The sequence below is a fragment of the Notothenia rossii genome (assembly GCF_949606895.1).
Source record: "Notothenia rossii genome assembly, chromosome: 3".
Lineage (NCBI taxonomy): Eukaryota > Metazoa > Chordata > Actinopteri > Perciformes > Nototheniidae > Notothenia > Notothenia rossii.
In genome coordinates, this window is record NC_136901.1 from 23,269,447 (window position 1) to 23,287,569 (window position 18,123).

Consider the following 18,123-nt stretch of genomic DNA (forward strand, 5'->3'; position numbering starts at 1 on the left):
TGGCAGTGGTGCAGAGTAGAGTGGGACATAGTGGGGGGTCGCCTATCTACGGCTCTGCTCCAGCAGTGCCTTGGTTCATCTACAGCCCCCAAAGGCCCCAGGGAGGAGATTTAACTGTGTCAAGACTCTGTGTGCAAGACGATGAGTTAAAGCTTCACCGTATCACTCTCTCTCTCCTTCTCTCCAACATTCATTTGCCTTCCCTACTGAGAGGCGCTCCATTTCCCCACTCTCTTAATCTTCACTTTTTCCACCTTTATCCCTCATTTCCGCCTGATATCTCCTGCTTCCCTCCGTCTTTCTTCGATATGGCAGCTGCATGCAGGGATGACTTGTGGGCACATTAGTCGTAGTGGCAGGTGGGAATCATAGTGATGGATGTGGCGCCTGTCAGTCATCAGAGCCCTGACACAGATGTGTCTGATGAAGATGCAGAGATCTATGATGTCAACTTGAACTCTGCAAAGTTACTTTCTGCAGCTAGAACATGTGTGGGTGTGTGCTTGTGTATTTATGTGATTCAGTGTATGCGGAGACGCAGCAGGAGGTTGCCGCCTGTCAAGCACCTTCAGTAAACCTTCAATTTCACGTCCTGCCATATTATTAACAATATATCAGAATTTGCCTCTGTTACACGTAATACCAGCACAGTGCGGCTATAAGGAATAATTAAGCCAAGAAGTCAGTGCTCCCAAATGGTAGCAGTAAAAATAAATTGTGGGTATAAAAGCCAATACATTGCCATCTCCCATACTGTAGGTTGCTTCCCTTTGTCAACCAGACGGAGTAAACAAAAGATGACAAGGAAACCCCTCTTGACTTCCTGTTAGCTGGGGGCGCTCTCAGTCAAGACAATTAAATTAAAATATTTAAAGGCAACACAACCATGGAGACATTTTGTTTCAATCCAATGTAATGCAGGATGGAGCAAAGCAGGAGCAAAGCGAGCTATGTGTTATGGCCCAAACAGTGTGCACCATTGCTGGGGAAACACTTGCAGGTGGATATCATTATCCCAGCACTGATTAGTAAGGTATGAAAACTGAACTGAATCGTGTGAACGAAGCCTTAATATGTCTACTATAAAAAAATTATATTTTCCAAAACCATGGGATGCCGTCAGAATTGTAAAACTTTCGGGAAAGCAGGAAAGTTATTCAGGTTAATTAGTAGGGTACCGTTATCAGGAGTCAATATGATTGTCTGCAGCTGTTTCACACAATTAAAAATTCTTTAATTTTGTATGTATGCATCCTAATCTGTCTTCGCCTCTTTTCAGAAGCAACAGGTACCGAGGATTTAAATACACAATAAATATGTAACACCAACCATTACAACAATGCACGAGGATTTCACAAACTCCCATTCAGTAAATCAGAGTTGTTTAATGAGAAAACACTCTGTAATGATTCATCCCCCACACAACAGCTCAATTTTGAATGTGTTTTCCAGTCCATAACAAGTCTAAGTGACCCTCGATCATTCCCTAACCACATCAGATAAATGGGCTCTAAATATCAAGGAAAGTCATGTTTTTCTTGTGGTGCATTTACCTACTTATGAAGGTGATGAAAGCATTTTCCTCCTCAAACTCCTACGGGTTAGCTAGAATGGTAGAGGTGGCGGTTTTTCAAAGCGTCAGTAATGCATAATACAAGCCACCTTGTTTATTAATGACGGGCACTCCCAGTGAGACTTGAATCCTTGGCGCAGGCACCCAAGTTGCACTGCTTTAATATCTGATGGCTAAATAATTGAAGCTCTTACATCACAACACCCTCTGAAGATCTTGCCCCCCTCGCCTCTACCATCTACAAAGCCAAGACGTCGCCCATGCCGTGACGCCCTCCCACTGATATGATATCTGGTGCTTTCATTTGCCGTCACACCAGAGAGTAGACATGTTGCGTCTCTTGAGTTAAATACCAACTTTTAATTAATTTTAAGACACTTAAACCTCAAGAAGTAAAACTTTTATTGTGCAAATCCAAAATAAACCGTGATTCAACTGCATCTGCTGCTGTTGATCAGGGCTGAGATGTATTCAAAAATACAATTCATGAGGAAAATGTGCTACGTCAACAACACTATTCTTGCAGATAATTAAAGCAGGAATGTAATTTCCATTCAGGGGTGTTGGTTTGTGACATATGGATGGTTGCATGGATTCTCGAGCTTTGGAGGGGCATTAATCAAACCTGAGGCGGGGGAGGATCGTCAACCACAGCCAGGCAAAGTGCCATGATTTCTCTTCTTTTTAATAGAAAAACTATGAATGGCTGTGTTGGGTGGGATGCGTTTATCTGATCCCTGCGGCCGTATATGGTACCTTATTTACTGTCTGTGCTCAAACACATGGAAACAGGAGAGGGCAAATCAATTTCACCGGCAAGCAAGGAAGATGTGCTCATGAGTTAGCGGAACGTAGAACATTGCAGATGTAGCCTGTAGTCAAGCTCTCCTGAGCATTAATTTGCATACACAAAAGCATTTGACCGTAGTCAATCTGACACTCATTGAAGACACCCTTAAACAAATGAAAATTGTCATTCCTACACAAAAAGCAGACTGCCTATTGGTGTGTTGATCATACTTCTCAGTAACAAACACACTATTATGCAGCAAACAATAACAGCCTAAACAATAGGAGCATATAACCACATGGCCAACTTGAGCCTGTGGCCTAGGTGTCCGAGAAGTACAGATGGTCATGCAAGAAGATATAGCGGCAAGCGGAGACACTCCTGTGCCAAGAATTACGTACTAATAAACTTTGAGAGTACTATTGAAGTATCTTTTGGGTCTTAAACAACCGGAAAGTGGATTCAAACTGCTTTAAGAGCTCATTAATAAGCCAACTTTCCTGCATAACAGTTCATTAATAAGTAGCAAGCAATAGAAAAAACGAGTACTTGAAAAATAATGTTAAACATACTCCAGCAATAGGGAGCTTAAAAATACTTAAATCTCCTACATATCTGAGATTGATGAGAAACTGGCTTAATTTGTGCGTCTGGACAGCTTTATGATTGAGTGTTGTCTTGCACACTTTTATTTGTAGATCCCCTTTCACAGCATCACAATGCCTCAGGTGTAAAAAGGGGTTAGGAGGGTGGAGGCAGAACAGAAAATGTCAAACCAGCAAGCTTATCTTAACTGGCCAGAACACCTGAGGCGTCCCTTTGCTTTCTCATCACGATGTGCATGTCTGTGCATGTGGTAGCACGCCTTGAATTGGGTGTGGAGGGAGAATAATGAATACTAATGGCGTTCTCTGAAAGAGAAGGGTTGTGACTTGACTCTCAAAGGGAAAGACTCTACGGCTCTCTCCTCGGCATCCACACACACACACACACACACACACACACACACACACACACACACACACACACACACACACACACACACACACACACACACACACACACACACACACACACACACACACACACACACACACACACACACACACACACACACACACACACACACACACACACACACACACACACACACACACACACACACACACAGCACCTGACCTCCCTCTGTAGCCCAGAGATAAAGTGGTGATTATCAAACATAGCAGCTTGACATTAGCACAGTAACCAGTGATAACCCATTGGTGGAAGAAAAGGACGAGATTGGAGAACAGAGGGCCACAAACTGGCCCGTTTTCAGCAAAGATGGTGGTCGGACCTAGGGAGTGTTCAGGATAGGGCGGATGGATGGGTGTGGGCAGCAGCTGACCTCATCAGTATGCATGTGCGCCCAGGCAAAACAAACAACAAGGCACAGAGGACTACAAACACTGACAGTCCTCTCTTAGGAAGTGGACTACGGTTTGCAGAGATGATGGCTTTTAAAAGAGGAGGCAATTGGAGAAAATAAACAGATGAATAAAAAAAAAGCTATTGTTTCAGCTTTCAAGATCATAGACTGAAGGTTAAGGGCCAGGAGAGGAAACTAAGAGAACAAAGATGACAATGGTGTAAGAATATAAGGGCTCAGTAGCAACTTTAACACTGGAATGAATAGCTATGGTAATTATATGCTCAAACTAAAAATGTAAAGAAATCCATGCCAGAGAGGACAATGGGCAATTGAATTGAACAGGGAGGTCATAAGTGTGTGAATACAAAATATCTCTCCAATTATTCTGAGGGCACTGCGAGGTGGGTTGCCATGATTACAAAAGAACACCTAGTGAAGGGGGGGTCAGTGCATCCACCACGGCAACGCTGTAATTAACATCATAAAATAGTCCAAGTCCTGTTAAGACCCTGTGGCTGCAGGTTATTTCACAATATGGTTGAATTTGGTAAAAAAAAAATTGCCGTAATTGTATATCACACACAACATTATACATGTTTACAATGAAAACATTTAGAACAGCCCTGCCCTTATTTTATTGTTTTCTGTTTGGTTTTTCACAATAGCATACCCTGCTTTAACAAAAGCAAGTTATGCTGGGGAGTTAGCAATTGATGGGTTTTTCTTTGATGTGCACACAAACCACGCGTAAAGCTGAAATAAGGCCTGCGTGGGCAGCTGTCATGATACTGTCTGAATCTGAAATCATTTGATAGTCTGAGGTTATCAACTTCTATTTCCTGCTTGTCTGCACACACACACACCCGGGGTTGAGTCTGTCCTCGGTTTCTAGGGCTGGGTCAGAGGTAAATGATGGAAAGGATGATTGAAATATAGCCCTTAGCCACCAAGGGAGGGGTTTCAACCTTGGTATATCAATGTTTATTTTAAAACAAACATGTTATGCATGTGAACTTGTAAAATGCACACACAAATGCTACTGCAAACACATGAACGTACACACCAGGCCTACTCCTGGAAGCCCTCGGTGGATACATTCCATCCACTGCCAAGGACAAAGTGATCCACCCAGCAGTAAAATCTCTTGGAAGCTCTCCATCTAAAACATCAAAGACAGCCTGAATCAAAATGAGCTTTTTAATCCCTTTAGCCCTATGCAGTGGTGTGTTCAGCTATGGATTACCTTGCATGGCAAACATTTCCTTTCTCTGACTCCAATCCAGGGTCATTAAAAGTGTGCATACGTTTGTGTTGTTTTGCGAGCACAGATGTGTTGATGAACGACTGATGGATGAAGCCAGACATGCAAATGAAACTTTGGTAGAGCCACTGGTGCGATAGAGTGATGATCACACATATAAAAGCAAGCCCTTGGCAAAATGTACTGGTTTATATTTGGGATGATGTAGGCAGTTCACACCTCAGTGCAGTCTCCCTCTAATTGCAATGCTAGTGTATTCATGCGTGTAGTGTAAACATCTTATAGGAAACAGCATTATATGGCATAGAATAGGGTTCTACCTTCCAACACAAAATGTTTTCATACCCCAAGGATCTGAGCGAGAAGCCAATGCAGGTCTAGCCGAGAAGCATGTATGCGTGCAAGAGGTCACTTATCATGAGGCAGACCAGTAAAATGTCACAGTTCAGCGGTCAAGACTCTCTAGTTAGATGTAATCGGAGCTATGTGTGTGAGACTTTGCAGCACCTGAATAGACAGTAATGAACTGCTTTACATATAGAAGGCTGCAATTGGTCGATGTCTCCGTCTGACAGAAACGGCCCTGTAAATCGGGCGGCTTTTCATCCATCACGCCGGATGATGGTAACAGTGGAGAATGGAGATCTTTAATCAGTGGCAAATGGAGGGTCCCAGGTAGTGGCGCTTATCGGTTACTGATCTCTTTAAAGGCAATGAGGGGGATGGGTGCCCAAAGCACAAAGCAAGATGGCTCCTCCGACACACAATTCAGACCCGATAAATATGTAAGGGTAATATATTTTCATTTCAGCCCATATGAAATACAAAAATAGCTCCTCCATGTCTTGATGCTGTAACCTTCATATCTGCTGTGCTGAATGTGTGTATTCATACATGGGTGGGTGTGCGCCGGCAGTGAGTGCAGCATGGCCCTGCAGGAGCTCATCCAGACAGATGTAGCATAATAATGACATTGTGGGAAGAGAGCAGCAGATAAGGCCTGAGCATTGAATCTTATAGACCCTGATATGCTAAAACACAGCGGTGGGTGCATGCCCACAGTGACAACTTATCGGATGATAGGAGCTTTTCTTCCTATCAGACACTGAGATTTCCATGGAGTGGAGCAGGTAGCTGAAAGGCTTTTCTGAGGCTTTTGTAGCTGACCAAGGTGGGGGTAGTGTGTGTAATTGATGTCTGTGTGACAGTGTTGTGACAAGGACTACCAGTTGAAAATTGTCTACCGAAAAGGCTCTGCAGCAAGTGGGCTCTTATCACTGAGTGGGGTATTAGTGTTGGTAATAAGCTGTGCCACTTGGTTGACAATTCATGGAGAGCTGGTATTTCAGACAAGGACTTGATATGCCAGGCTGTAATGGAAGTATTCATGGCGATTGAAATTTACTCTGCACACAAGAGCGGCGTTTTAATGTGCGTGTGCTGTCTTATAGTAGATAAAGAAAACGCTGGAAGAAAGCAGCTAAAAACAACACAAACCGAATGAGCAGTGTTTTCTGTGTAGGCGTCCATTAGTAACTGCTACAGCATACTGCCATTGGAAAAAGGAACAGCTAATACAGCCAGCCAACCAACCAAGCAAATAACTTACACATCTTGCATTTGCTGAGCTGCATTTCCTCTCAACATGTACTTCTTCATGCATGATTGTCAAACTTGCAGCATGTGAGCACATACGCAGAAGAGTGACGGGCAGCCCTGTAGAGCGCAGGGTAACGTCCCGGCTTGAGCTTGAGATCCAAGTTTATGGAAATGCCTTTCCTATCCACAGCCAAATATTTTTTTTACGTTAATGATATCAATTTAAATAGCTTAGCAAGTCAAGATGCGAAAGGTGCAATCCAATTATGCATTCTAATAATAAGATAGACGGAAGATGAGGCAGGAAAAAAAGTAAATAGCAATGAGAACAGGACCTTAGTTTGAGCTTCTATTTTATAAAAATAACTGATGATTGGGATTATAAAAAAAAAGGTGATTTTATTGATTAACAATATAAATACCATACTTTAACTCTCTCTAAAGATTAACAGCATAGTCAAAAAACAACATCAACCAAAGTCTGACCTCAGAATCTAAAGACAAATCAACTCAAGCATTGTATCACCTTTTACCCCCAAACAACACAACACAAAGGTTGGGTCATTGATTTCTCATTAACAAGTTTATAACATTCCTTCAAATGCTAATACTCCATGACACAGGTTAACCCTTATGTGTGTGCACATGCAGCTGTGGGCTGGAAGGAGAATATGGATAGCCATAAATCCAATGCAGTGCTGAGCACCGGGGAGGAGGTTGGCAGCTGATGATGTCTTCAGAGGCTAACCACAACCAATTGACCGCAAAGGGCCGTGAGACTCCTTTGTCCATTTGATGACACTCATGTGTTATGGACTGGGAATGATAGAGGATTCAGGTATATTGGCAATAGAACAACCTGGGCATCAACATAATGAAGAATATATATTATTACTATGTACACCTCTGATCGAGATAATCTATGTGCATGGTAATGACAATGACAAAAGGATATATAAACAGAAAAAAAAGGGGGGGACATAAATGGGAGTGGAAAAAGCTTGTGTTGGAAAGCATCAAAGGATCGTCAGAGTGAAACTCTGCCTGTCCCTGACAGCTTAGGCGAAGAACAGCGCAGCAACTGATGCATCACAGAGCACTGAGCCAAAGACATATACTGTAGAAAGTAGGACAAAATAAGTAGTGCGCAGGCAATCATCAATGGATTTTCCTGAGTACACAATGTACCATGACAGACAGCATGTGAGATTTTGCATCTGAACAACCAGTTGAAGCCATTCTCTTTTAGTGGCTGCCATCATGCGTCAACAATTATTACGGGTGGGGATTACATGAATTTAGATTGGCCACAGTTCAATACATCAGTAGACCCAAGATGGCTGCTGAGCTTGGAAGGCAAGTAGCAGGACCCAGCTGGTTGGTGATGTGCTGCAAAAAGCCCAGAAGGGAACAGCCTCTGGAAACATCACCCATCAACATCATCAAGACACTGGCCTATAGGGAGCTCAGGCAGTGAGGGAGGTCGGCCAGACCTGGCTTCTCTCAGTCTTTCCAGAGATGACAGAGATCAATAGATGGATGAACCAATTGCTTGGGCTTATGTACTCAATTTAGAGCTCATAGCCATCACAAATCAACCCCAGAAGACAATGAACAACCATTAACGCCTAAAGTCCATGTTATTCCTTTAAATTAAACTTGCATATGTACTCTTTCATGTAATTTAGCATAACTGGTCAATCACAAGGCAATCGGTTCCATAAGTGTTGATGAAAATAGATCTTACCATGGCCCCCACGTGTAAGAAAGGGCATCCGGTTTATGGCAATGGGCACAGTACCATGCTTGTTGTGAAAGTGGTGGACGTGGTGGGTGGTACTGAGGGAGGAGGAAACTCTGGCTGCCACGGCTGGACAGGGGAACACCAGCAGTGCCAGAGAGAGAACCAGCCTGAACAGGAAGGCCGGGCTGGCCCACACAACCGGTGACGCCGCCGCTTGCCTGGGTACAAGTAGCAACCCTCTGTCCACCTCCACTTCCACCTCCTGCTCCTTGGGGGTGGGGCCAGAAAGGAACAGAAGGCCCCTCCCCCTCATACGACAGAAATAAGAAGTGATCATCTCAAATGAATCCAGGCCCCATGATCCCCTGCTTTCCAGACAGATAACAAAAATAAGCCAAGAAAGGAAAAAAAGATCCTTGTTGGAAAATCCCAAAAATGTATGGAAAGAAGAAAAAAAAATACAAAATCCTTCCAAAAAAGACCCCAAAAATCCTCCAACAGTCTTGTGTTGATATCCAAAAGCTTCTTACTAGATCCTTGAGAACATAAACAACTCCCACTCCTCTCCTTAAACAATTAAAGCTCTTGTGGGAAACTTAACCTATTTTGTCTAAAAGGCAACTTCCTTGGCACCCTTACACAGATAATCACAGCTGAGCAGCACCGATTTAGCAAACACAAGACTCCATCTTAGCTCCTTTAAAAATATCTTGTGTGCCGCTTTTTGAGTTTATTGTTCGTCAGGGTTTCCTTCGCCTTGGGGAGATCTTCAGAGGGTTTCTCCTCCCAAAAGCCAATCCTCCATCGTGAAGAAAAAGAATCCCATCATCCCTTCTGAGCTTTTTGGAGACAACTTAAATGGAGAGCAGGATAGAAAAATACATACGAGTAAAACCAGAGTGCAAAAGGAGAGGCGAAGAAAGAGGGGCAGGAGCAAGCGTTCTGCGATGAAGAAGCAGTCAAATCCTGTTTCAGGGCTTCAAATCCCTGTAGGAGCTCCGGAACCGTTTGTCTGCAGCCGAGAGCGGGAAATAAGGGATCAATACATAAAAAGAATACAGGACTGGGGGGAAAATGGATGGCGAGGGGGAGGACAAAACGGTCGGATATTTCCAAGTGCGGCAGTGCTGAATTTTCTCTTCTCTTTTCTGACAAAACAAATCAATATGGGTCATGGAATGAAGAACAGCACCAAGAAAGACACCTTATCCAGATTACACTGTAACCAAAGCTCTGAACAAGCATCAGAGTGGTAGATGTCCAGTTCAACAATCCTCCAATCCTCAGACTTGTAACCAGGCTCCGTCCTACTTGTAATTGCTCTTCAACCTTCTAGAATCTGATTCAGCTTTCTCCCCTCCTTCACTCACGGCTTTCCAAAGTGGGAGGCAGATAAAAAAGCAGCCGCTGGTCCTCTCGATGGGGCTCCGACAAGGGGTGCTGCTGCTGGCTTGCCGAGAGAGTCTGACGGTGCTGTTGCCGCTGCCTCTGCTGTGAAATTCATGCTAATTGAATCAGAAGCTGCAGCAACGAGCGCATCCTTCCTGCCCGCACAGCTCTCTCTTCTCCTTTTCCTCCGATCAAGTCAGCCACCCCCCCTGAAGGTACACGCGCATGGCTCTCTACTGGCGAGGGTAAAAAACCAAGAGCCGGGGGTAGAAGTAGAGGCAAAAGGGAAAGGTGGACACGCTCGGATCCTTTGAATGCACAGACGGGGACTATGATACACAGGGCAGAGCGGAGACAGTTTGTGTGTCTGGTTGGAGCAGTGAGAGTGAGAGAAAAAGAGAGAGGGAGTGAGAGTGGGAGGGGAGGGAGTGGAGAGAATCGAAGGAGGAGAGCACACACACAAGAATGATGGGAGGCACACATGCATGTTGGGTTTCTTATTTGCACACACACACACACACACACACACACACACACACACACACACACACACACACACACACACACACACACACACACACACACACACACACACACACACACACACACACACACACACACACACACACACACACACACACACACACACACACACACACACACACACACACACACACACACAGACGCCCTAGTTTGTATAACAGGCTGCCAGAAAGGACACCCTCTGGAGTGTGGAAACAATGGCACACTTGTGTAGGTGAGTGTGTATCTAAAAGTCAAACTAAGCACTGGAGCTCCCGACATGAATTTAATTATTTACTTTCTTACAAATTAAAAACATATTATTTTTCCACCATCTGTACAGACACACTGTTTTGATAAATTGAGAAAATGTTGTATGTAAAACATTTTCAGCTGTTTTCGTCAAAAATAAAGGTGGGGCATGTCGTGCGGACAAGAAGAAAATACCAAGAAAAACATGGCTGTGAGAGGAGTGGGAGAAACACAATGTTCGAATAATGTGGAGGTGAAACGCCAGCAGCGTTGGGACATTGGATTACAAGAGGAAAGGCAGTATATGAGGGAGAGAGAGAAAGAAAGAGAGGAATGGAAGGTGATTGTGTATCAGATACATCATGGCTGATAGAGATCTCAGCTGGGACAGGAGTGTTTGAGACACGGAAAAAGAGAAATAGCCCAAACAGGAGAAGCCAGTGCAGGTATTCTGCACTGATGGAGAGAAAAGAGTGTGAACTATTACTTGTTTACCCAGACACACACAGACACCTCAGCCAGGTGGAAACATCGCAGGAGGGGGGACAGAGATGCAGTGCTTGCTGCCGTCAGGGTGAGGATGATGTGACACCAGAGTGACGGAACACAAGTTCTGATCTTGCTCCAATAATGAGCTGCTGAACTTAGAGGAGGGATTAGCAAATGTCAAAAAAAGAATCCCCTTCTCTTGCTCTGGAGCTTCACGATGTTAAGCAAATGAGCCTTTGCTGCTTGATCTGAACAAAAAAACTGAAATCTACCAATATGTTGCACCTTAAAAAGGCTTCTTTAATTACGCTTTACACATGTTCATTATACTACAAGGACAGATGGTAGGCAAAGCAACAGAAGCTCTGAATAATAAAATGCAACACAATCCAAAAAGGAAAGCCTTAACTAATCACTAATCACTCTTAGACAGGTTTGTGATAAATACAGAACTTGAACATGCTAAACTCCACACGTATATACTCACACATCTAGCCAACTTAACCTGGACAAAGAAGTCTGTAGGGATGGGTATCGTTTGAAATGTATCGATTCCGATTCTGGTTCCGCTTATCGATTCCCCGTTTTGATTCCGAAATTGTAAAAGAAAGAGGTCAAACGTTTAAATAACAAAAATATCTTAATTTTTTTAAGCTTTAACTGACATTTTTACAAATAAAAAATATACATGCAATACAAATGTATTTCACAACAGCTGTGCTTTATTTTAACTGAGCTATGCCTGTGGCAAGCTATTAACAGGCATTACACTGTGCCTTGTCTTTTTCTTTTTTAGTGTAGTGGAGCCTCACTTAAGAGGGTTTACCGAGACCCATCTTTGGTGTTATGAAGAGACTGAGCTCGTGAACTGTCTACGGGAGGGCGGGGGGAGCCTCGCTGCGGGGCAACTGTGGACCTCTGTCGCCTGGCAGCGCAACTTACATGATGCCGTTTAAAAAATGAAGGGGAGTGCTGGCCGTCAGCGTACCGAGCCGGCCGTCAACGGCCTGCTGACGACCGGCCGTTCTCTGATTCTCCAGAACACACAGATGGCCAGTCCGCCCTTACCCTGGCTGTATTCCACCGGGTCACCACGGCGCTGACGGACCTGGTGGAATACAGTGTATACCGCATTTAGGAACCGTTAAGCAGAACCAAAATTGTGTATTTTGTATGGGTACCCGGTACCCGGCATTTTCTTATCGGTTCTCATCTGGAACCGAGTTTCGGTTCCCAACCCTAGAAGTCTGTAATACAAGGTAAACTGTCTTATTTTCATATATTTAACACATTAACAGTAAAGACTATGTATGTCTGTACTGCTCCAGTGCACTGGTCTGTAATAATCGGTTAAGCTATTTTTTAACCTAAATATATTGAAAATGCGTATTTTCCTAATGAAGAATAAACAAATAAAGCAACGCCATTGTGGACAGTATATTGAAATAAACAAGTTTATTTTTATCATAAACTACATGAATAAATATACTCAGAGGATAGTGTGCGGACTGGGAACTCATTATGATGAAAGACACAGAGGAGTGCCAACACCTGCTGCTCCACTCCCCTCCGGCACAGGACAAACAAAGAACACACACACACACACACACACACACACACACACACACACACACACACACACACACACACACACACACACACACACACACACACACACACACACACACACACACACACACACACACACACACACACACACACACACACACACACACACACACACACACACACACACACACACACACACACACACACACACACACACACACGAAAAATCACTCCAGACACACTTGCTCACATACTAATTGTACACCACACATACATGTCAGTGCTACTGGAGTATGATGCAAGACCCAGAAGTGAAAAGCCTTGCCGCTAAATATTCCCCCATTAAAACTTCAAATTCCAAGCCCTCAGGGGGAGTGATGTCTTAGATGGTGGAAGTAGAATTAGTTTACGTGGGAGGAAAGCCTATGGTATACAGTCTTATCCTGAGGAAACCTTTCTGCAATAATACAGTTCAATTATTATGATAGAAAGCAAAAGTACATGGGGTCAATGTGGCTATACATGTACATTTTAAGATCTATTTGAAGGGTGCCTGGCCTGCATTCATTCACAAGTCACCCGGAAATCAAGTAGAGGCTTTGGGTTTTTCTGTCGGTGACGTCAGGAAACTAGGACAAGCTGAATGTTCGCCGGTGACGTCAGGAAACTAGGACAAGCTGAATGTTCGCACAGTGGGGGAAGGCAAAACACAAAAGGCAAGTCATCCATTTTTAACTCCCGTCTCCTGTTTGTGCTATAAAGTGGCTTCCTCTCGTACTGAGCCGTCGACGGTAGCTGCTTATGTTAGGATAAAGCCTTCTGGTCTGAGCCCTGATGTTGGACGCTTAAATAAAAGCACTGCTGGATACGGCAAACAGGGAAATAACCTTTTTCGTCTGGAATACAAAATCACACATTTAACAATTGATGACAGATTTCTGTAGAGTGCACATTCAATTCAATACATTTAGATGTTCTCATACATAAACAACAACATAGGATGTCTGTCATTGGCTTCTAATATGACCCTTTTGGGCATTTTCTGATTTGGTTCCTCTCTCATCTGAGTAACATTGTTGCCATCCAAATTTGCCCAGATTACAAACAGGAAAGCATTCTCTAAGGTTTAGGGAAAGCTTGTGGTTTTGGTTATGGTGCAAACTTAGGTCATGGTGTCAACAAATGACACCTCATATGCACAACCACCCACAGCATCCTTGGAGATGTTATGGTCCACTTCTGACAACCCACTTCTTTTGCTTTTAAGAGAGCACAAGACCTCAAAGGTTGCATGTCAGGGAAGTGTAAAAGCATTTAAAAAATATGTGAACAAAGGGAAAGCTTCACATTTTCTTCTGATGACAGTCAAAAAATAAACACTGTACGTTCTCCAAAATAAAAACCTTGTGTTTACAGTATGTGTAAACAGTGCGTCCATTGAACTGTGTAGGGCAGGAAAACACATTAGTCTGATTGTGGCTTGTAATGCGATTCATACGGTTTATTTACTTTCTTTAATATACTGCTCTCAGTGAGGTTTAGTCATTCAAATCTATTGGTTTTCCACCAACCCATAATCATTTATCCTGCCGGTAATCAGTGCATACATTTAACCAACAATGGCTTCAAAGTAAGCCACAGAAGAAACACAATGGTGAATGAAAGCAAAATATTAAGCCTTCTATACAGAGCTGATGGGTGCATTAGAGTACAGCGTTATGGACAAAGGAATCCACTAATAGCATTGTGGCTTCACCAGCTTTCATAACTTTGGTTAAATGAATGCACTTTTATGATGTATAATGATGCCTCGGTTACAGGAATAGAGAGAGGTATAATGCAAAAGGGGTTTAATGCATTGGTTAGATGTGTGTGTGTGTGTGTGTGTGTGTGTGTGTGTGTGTGTGGGGGGGGGGGGTTAAGGAGAATGGTTAGATGAAAAGGAACGGATCAGGATGAAAGGCAAACAAGAAGGGAGCAGGGAGAGTGTGTTTGGTAATTAGATGGGAGGGATTAAAGGGAAAGATGTGCGTGTCGTGGGCACAAGAAGCCTCAGCTAGGTAGAGGAGAGGAAAGATAACTAGTGAGAGGGGGGTGTCTCCTGTTTCGCTTGGCTGAAGGAGCAGGTTGCACACATCTTAATCATGTGACATGATATATCCTCAAGGAGAGAAAGGTGAAGACAGCAAAGAGATGAGGGGAGAAATATAAATCACTTCCTGCACTCTTCCGCCCTCTTCTTCCCTTCCCTATCACCATAAAAGCCATTTTCTCTGAGATTCTATTAACGATCATACGCAGAATGACATTGTCTGCCAATCTTATGTTAGCTCTCCCTGTCCAAGTTAATTGGGTGTTTGGTAATTACAAAGATCTGATACATATCTGTAGGTTGGGTTATTGAATATTTAAAGAGCACAGGTATGGCTTGCTCCTCAGGGTGCTGTTACCAGCCTTTCATCACCCGGGTCGAGTGGTCACGTGGTCAATGTACCAGACAAGCTTCTTCGTCACTTTTAGTTAGCGGTTAATCATGTATGATTCTCTACAAAGCCCATGTGAATGACTTTGTAGTTAAAAGATACAAATATTTTTTTGTATTCTTTTTCAAGATCATTATTTGTCATTTCGAAATATTTGAAAATAAAACTTATTTTCCATGCTGTATACAAATCATAAGGTAAAGGGTGCAAATGATATGGAAAAGTTAAAAAGTTTAAGAGAAAAAAAACGAATATGTGCCAAACAATGTAGCCATGACACCTGCCAAGCTGCCTGGATCTTTTCTCTTTTTTCACCATTTCCACCCCACAATGCAAAATAAGAGGCTGCTGGTAGGCTGGTAAGCATCCCCATCTTTCTCTCTCCCACCTCTACTTATTTCCCCTCCATTGCGTTCTTCTTCCCCCCTCCAGCCATCCATCCATCCTTCTCTGCAGCCTAGCGCTGTGTGGTGAGTCAGCTGTCACTGTCTGTCCCTCCAGCTGTGGCCCCAGCTGTTGGAGCCAGATGGGCTCATCTCCACCTCATCCGCCCTCATCCATGAGGGGCCCCCTAACCTCCAGCCACGGACTGCTGGCTCCAGAGAACACAACTCTTACTGAGCTATGGAGAAGACACATTTCTGGTTCATTCTAACATACATACATTTGTTTATTTTTTAAGTGATTAGCCTGTTGCTTTGTAACAACTTCATAAGGTGATTTATAGGTTTACCGGGACCTGAAAACGATTCCTGTCTACGTGCCATTGTGAAGGTAATAATCAGGGTACATGCTCAAAGGTTGGTGGGGAGGGAGAGTGTCTGCTAAAGCTATTCCAGAATAATACTGGCTCACAGTAATCTCCTGCACACAGGGAACATTTTGACAAGGATTTAAGGATTTTAAATACAATTTCAATACGCAATGAGGGCCTGACAAAGCACTGTGGGGAGAAAAGGGGACAGAACATGGTGCTGGAAAGAGTAAGGACTGTATGTGAAAGAGAAAGAAAGAGTCATCATCTTTCAGGGGAGGCAGATTGCAGAGCTCTAGGGTGTCAGGTGCCCCAGTGTTTAAAATGCCTGCCGAATCACATATCATTTATCCAGAGCCTACGACGTGAAGAGGAACGCCAGAAAATGGGACTGTGTTTATGTGTGAGGAAAAAATGAGATCAGCGGAGAGTGACACACTATAACAGCTTATTTAAGACATAAGCTGTTTTTTCTGTTAGGGTCTATGTTCGATAAATGGAAGTGCATATTGATTTAAACTTCAGATATGGTGCGTGGAGTCCTTGCTGTTATCATTGAGATTAACACACCACAACAATAGGAAATATGCAGGGAACAGATTGGACAGAGAATTATCTTGGCCTTATCCGTGGCTTGAGCTGCAAAATGGGTCTACAGCTGATAGCACCCTGCATGGTTTTCAAACAGTGATCACAGACAAAGCCACCAGGCAAGGCTGGGCTGTATTTACTAAACATTAGCAGAGGCACTCGTGCATTATGTGTGCAAAAACAACATGTGCACAAGTGTTCTCACACATGGAGCTCAGTGGGGATTTAAGCGAGCATGGTATTATCATAAGTTATTCAAGGAGTTGCTCAGTTAGTACACTAAGATAAAGAAGGTCACATATCAAGTATGTCTGGGATGTGCAAAGCAGTTACCAAAGAGTCAAAAACTGAGAGGAATTGGTTCGTACAAAACCACATCTTAATACTTAAGTTGGGTAGCAAAAACTTTCATTGGGCCTTTTTCTAGATTCTGGAATGAGTTGTTCAATTGCTATTGACTGTTTTAAAACTATATATTTTAGCTCATGTATTGAGTTCACATTAGGGCTGCTCAATTAATCATATTTGAATCGCAATTACGATTTTGGCTTGCAATGATTATGAAAACAACATAATTGAAATAAAACAACTTTTTTGCTTTTTTGGTGAATTATTCTTAAAGTTCAGGGTAATTAATTGTTAAAAACATACTATTCACATTTTATTTTTCAATAAATGGATGTTTTCAAAGTAAATGGATAATCGTGATATCAATTATTGACCCAAATAATCGAGATTATGATTTTTGCCTATAATCGAGCAGCCCTAGTTCACATATCTATCATGTACCACCAGACTGAGGGACAGTTCCTTCCCAACTGCTCCCAAGACTGTAAACATTTTTAAATCTGTAAAGTATATTCACCTTCATGTATTTATAGCACATACATCTGTTTACAAATCCATACATGTATATATTAAAATAAACAGTACATTGTAGAGTATTTACATTAAAGTTACGTTGTGTTTTATTTTATAGTACATATACTTATTCCCGCATTCTTACTTGCACTATTGTGTTTCATTTAGTTACTTATTTTTCTTTTATGTCTTAAATAAATTGCATGGTGCACTGTTAAAAAGCCTGGGATTTAAGATATTTTTGCATATGACAAACAAGCCTTTGAATTAAATCTTTTAATTATAATCCATCACAAACCAATACATCGACTGGGTTTTTAGATGTGTTGTTACACCAAATTATGCAACTGTATAATGATGATAATAATATACATTATTCTGAAATGGACCAATCTGCAGAATGAGTTCTTTCAATGTTGGTAATTTAAAGTGGACCTATCATGCTATTTTTAGGCAATAGCATAGGTCTCAGATATATAAAAAATATATAAAAAAACATGTCTATGAAGTGTTTTGCTCAAAATACCAAACAGATCACCATTCTAGCCATGCCTCATATCCCTCTATTTCACTTCCTGTTTCAAAAGTGCTGATTTGGGGTATAAAGCTTTAAAAAAAAAAAAAAAGTTTAACAAAAAAAAGGAAGGGGCTGAGCTCATGTGGGAGATTCTACCGGCAGATTCTGCAGGGATTAAATGCTGTATTATGGATTATCAAGGAATTATTTCTGAAACAGTATGGAGCTCAAAGGCTTTCTCTCTTGCTGGTTATACCACAAGGTGAGTTCATTTGTATTTCCTGCTTCTTCACACACATGCTCTGTGCAGTACAGGTT

General features: G+C 42.5%; 1 protein-coding gene across 10 annotated transcripts in view; it reads right to left on the minus strand.

The window, feature by feature from the left end:
• The window catches only part of nrxn2b (neurexin 2b), a 667,491-nt gene that overhangs the window by 191,169 nt on the left and 458,199 nt on the right, over positions 1-18,123 (minus strand). For 2 of the 10 annotated variants that reach the window (XM_079668269.1, XM_079668277.1), the window contains exon 1: positions 8,382-8,748. The exons of the other annotated variants lie outside the window; for them this stretch is intronic. In XM_079668269.1, coding sequence (XP_079524395.1) covers positions 8,382-8,715 — 334 coding nt within the window. In that variant the 5' untranslated portion in view covers positions 8,716-8,748. Of the gene's footprint in view, positions 1-8,381; positions 8,749-18,123 lie in introns of those variants that run through there. 10 annotated transcript variants of the gene reach the window in all.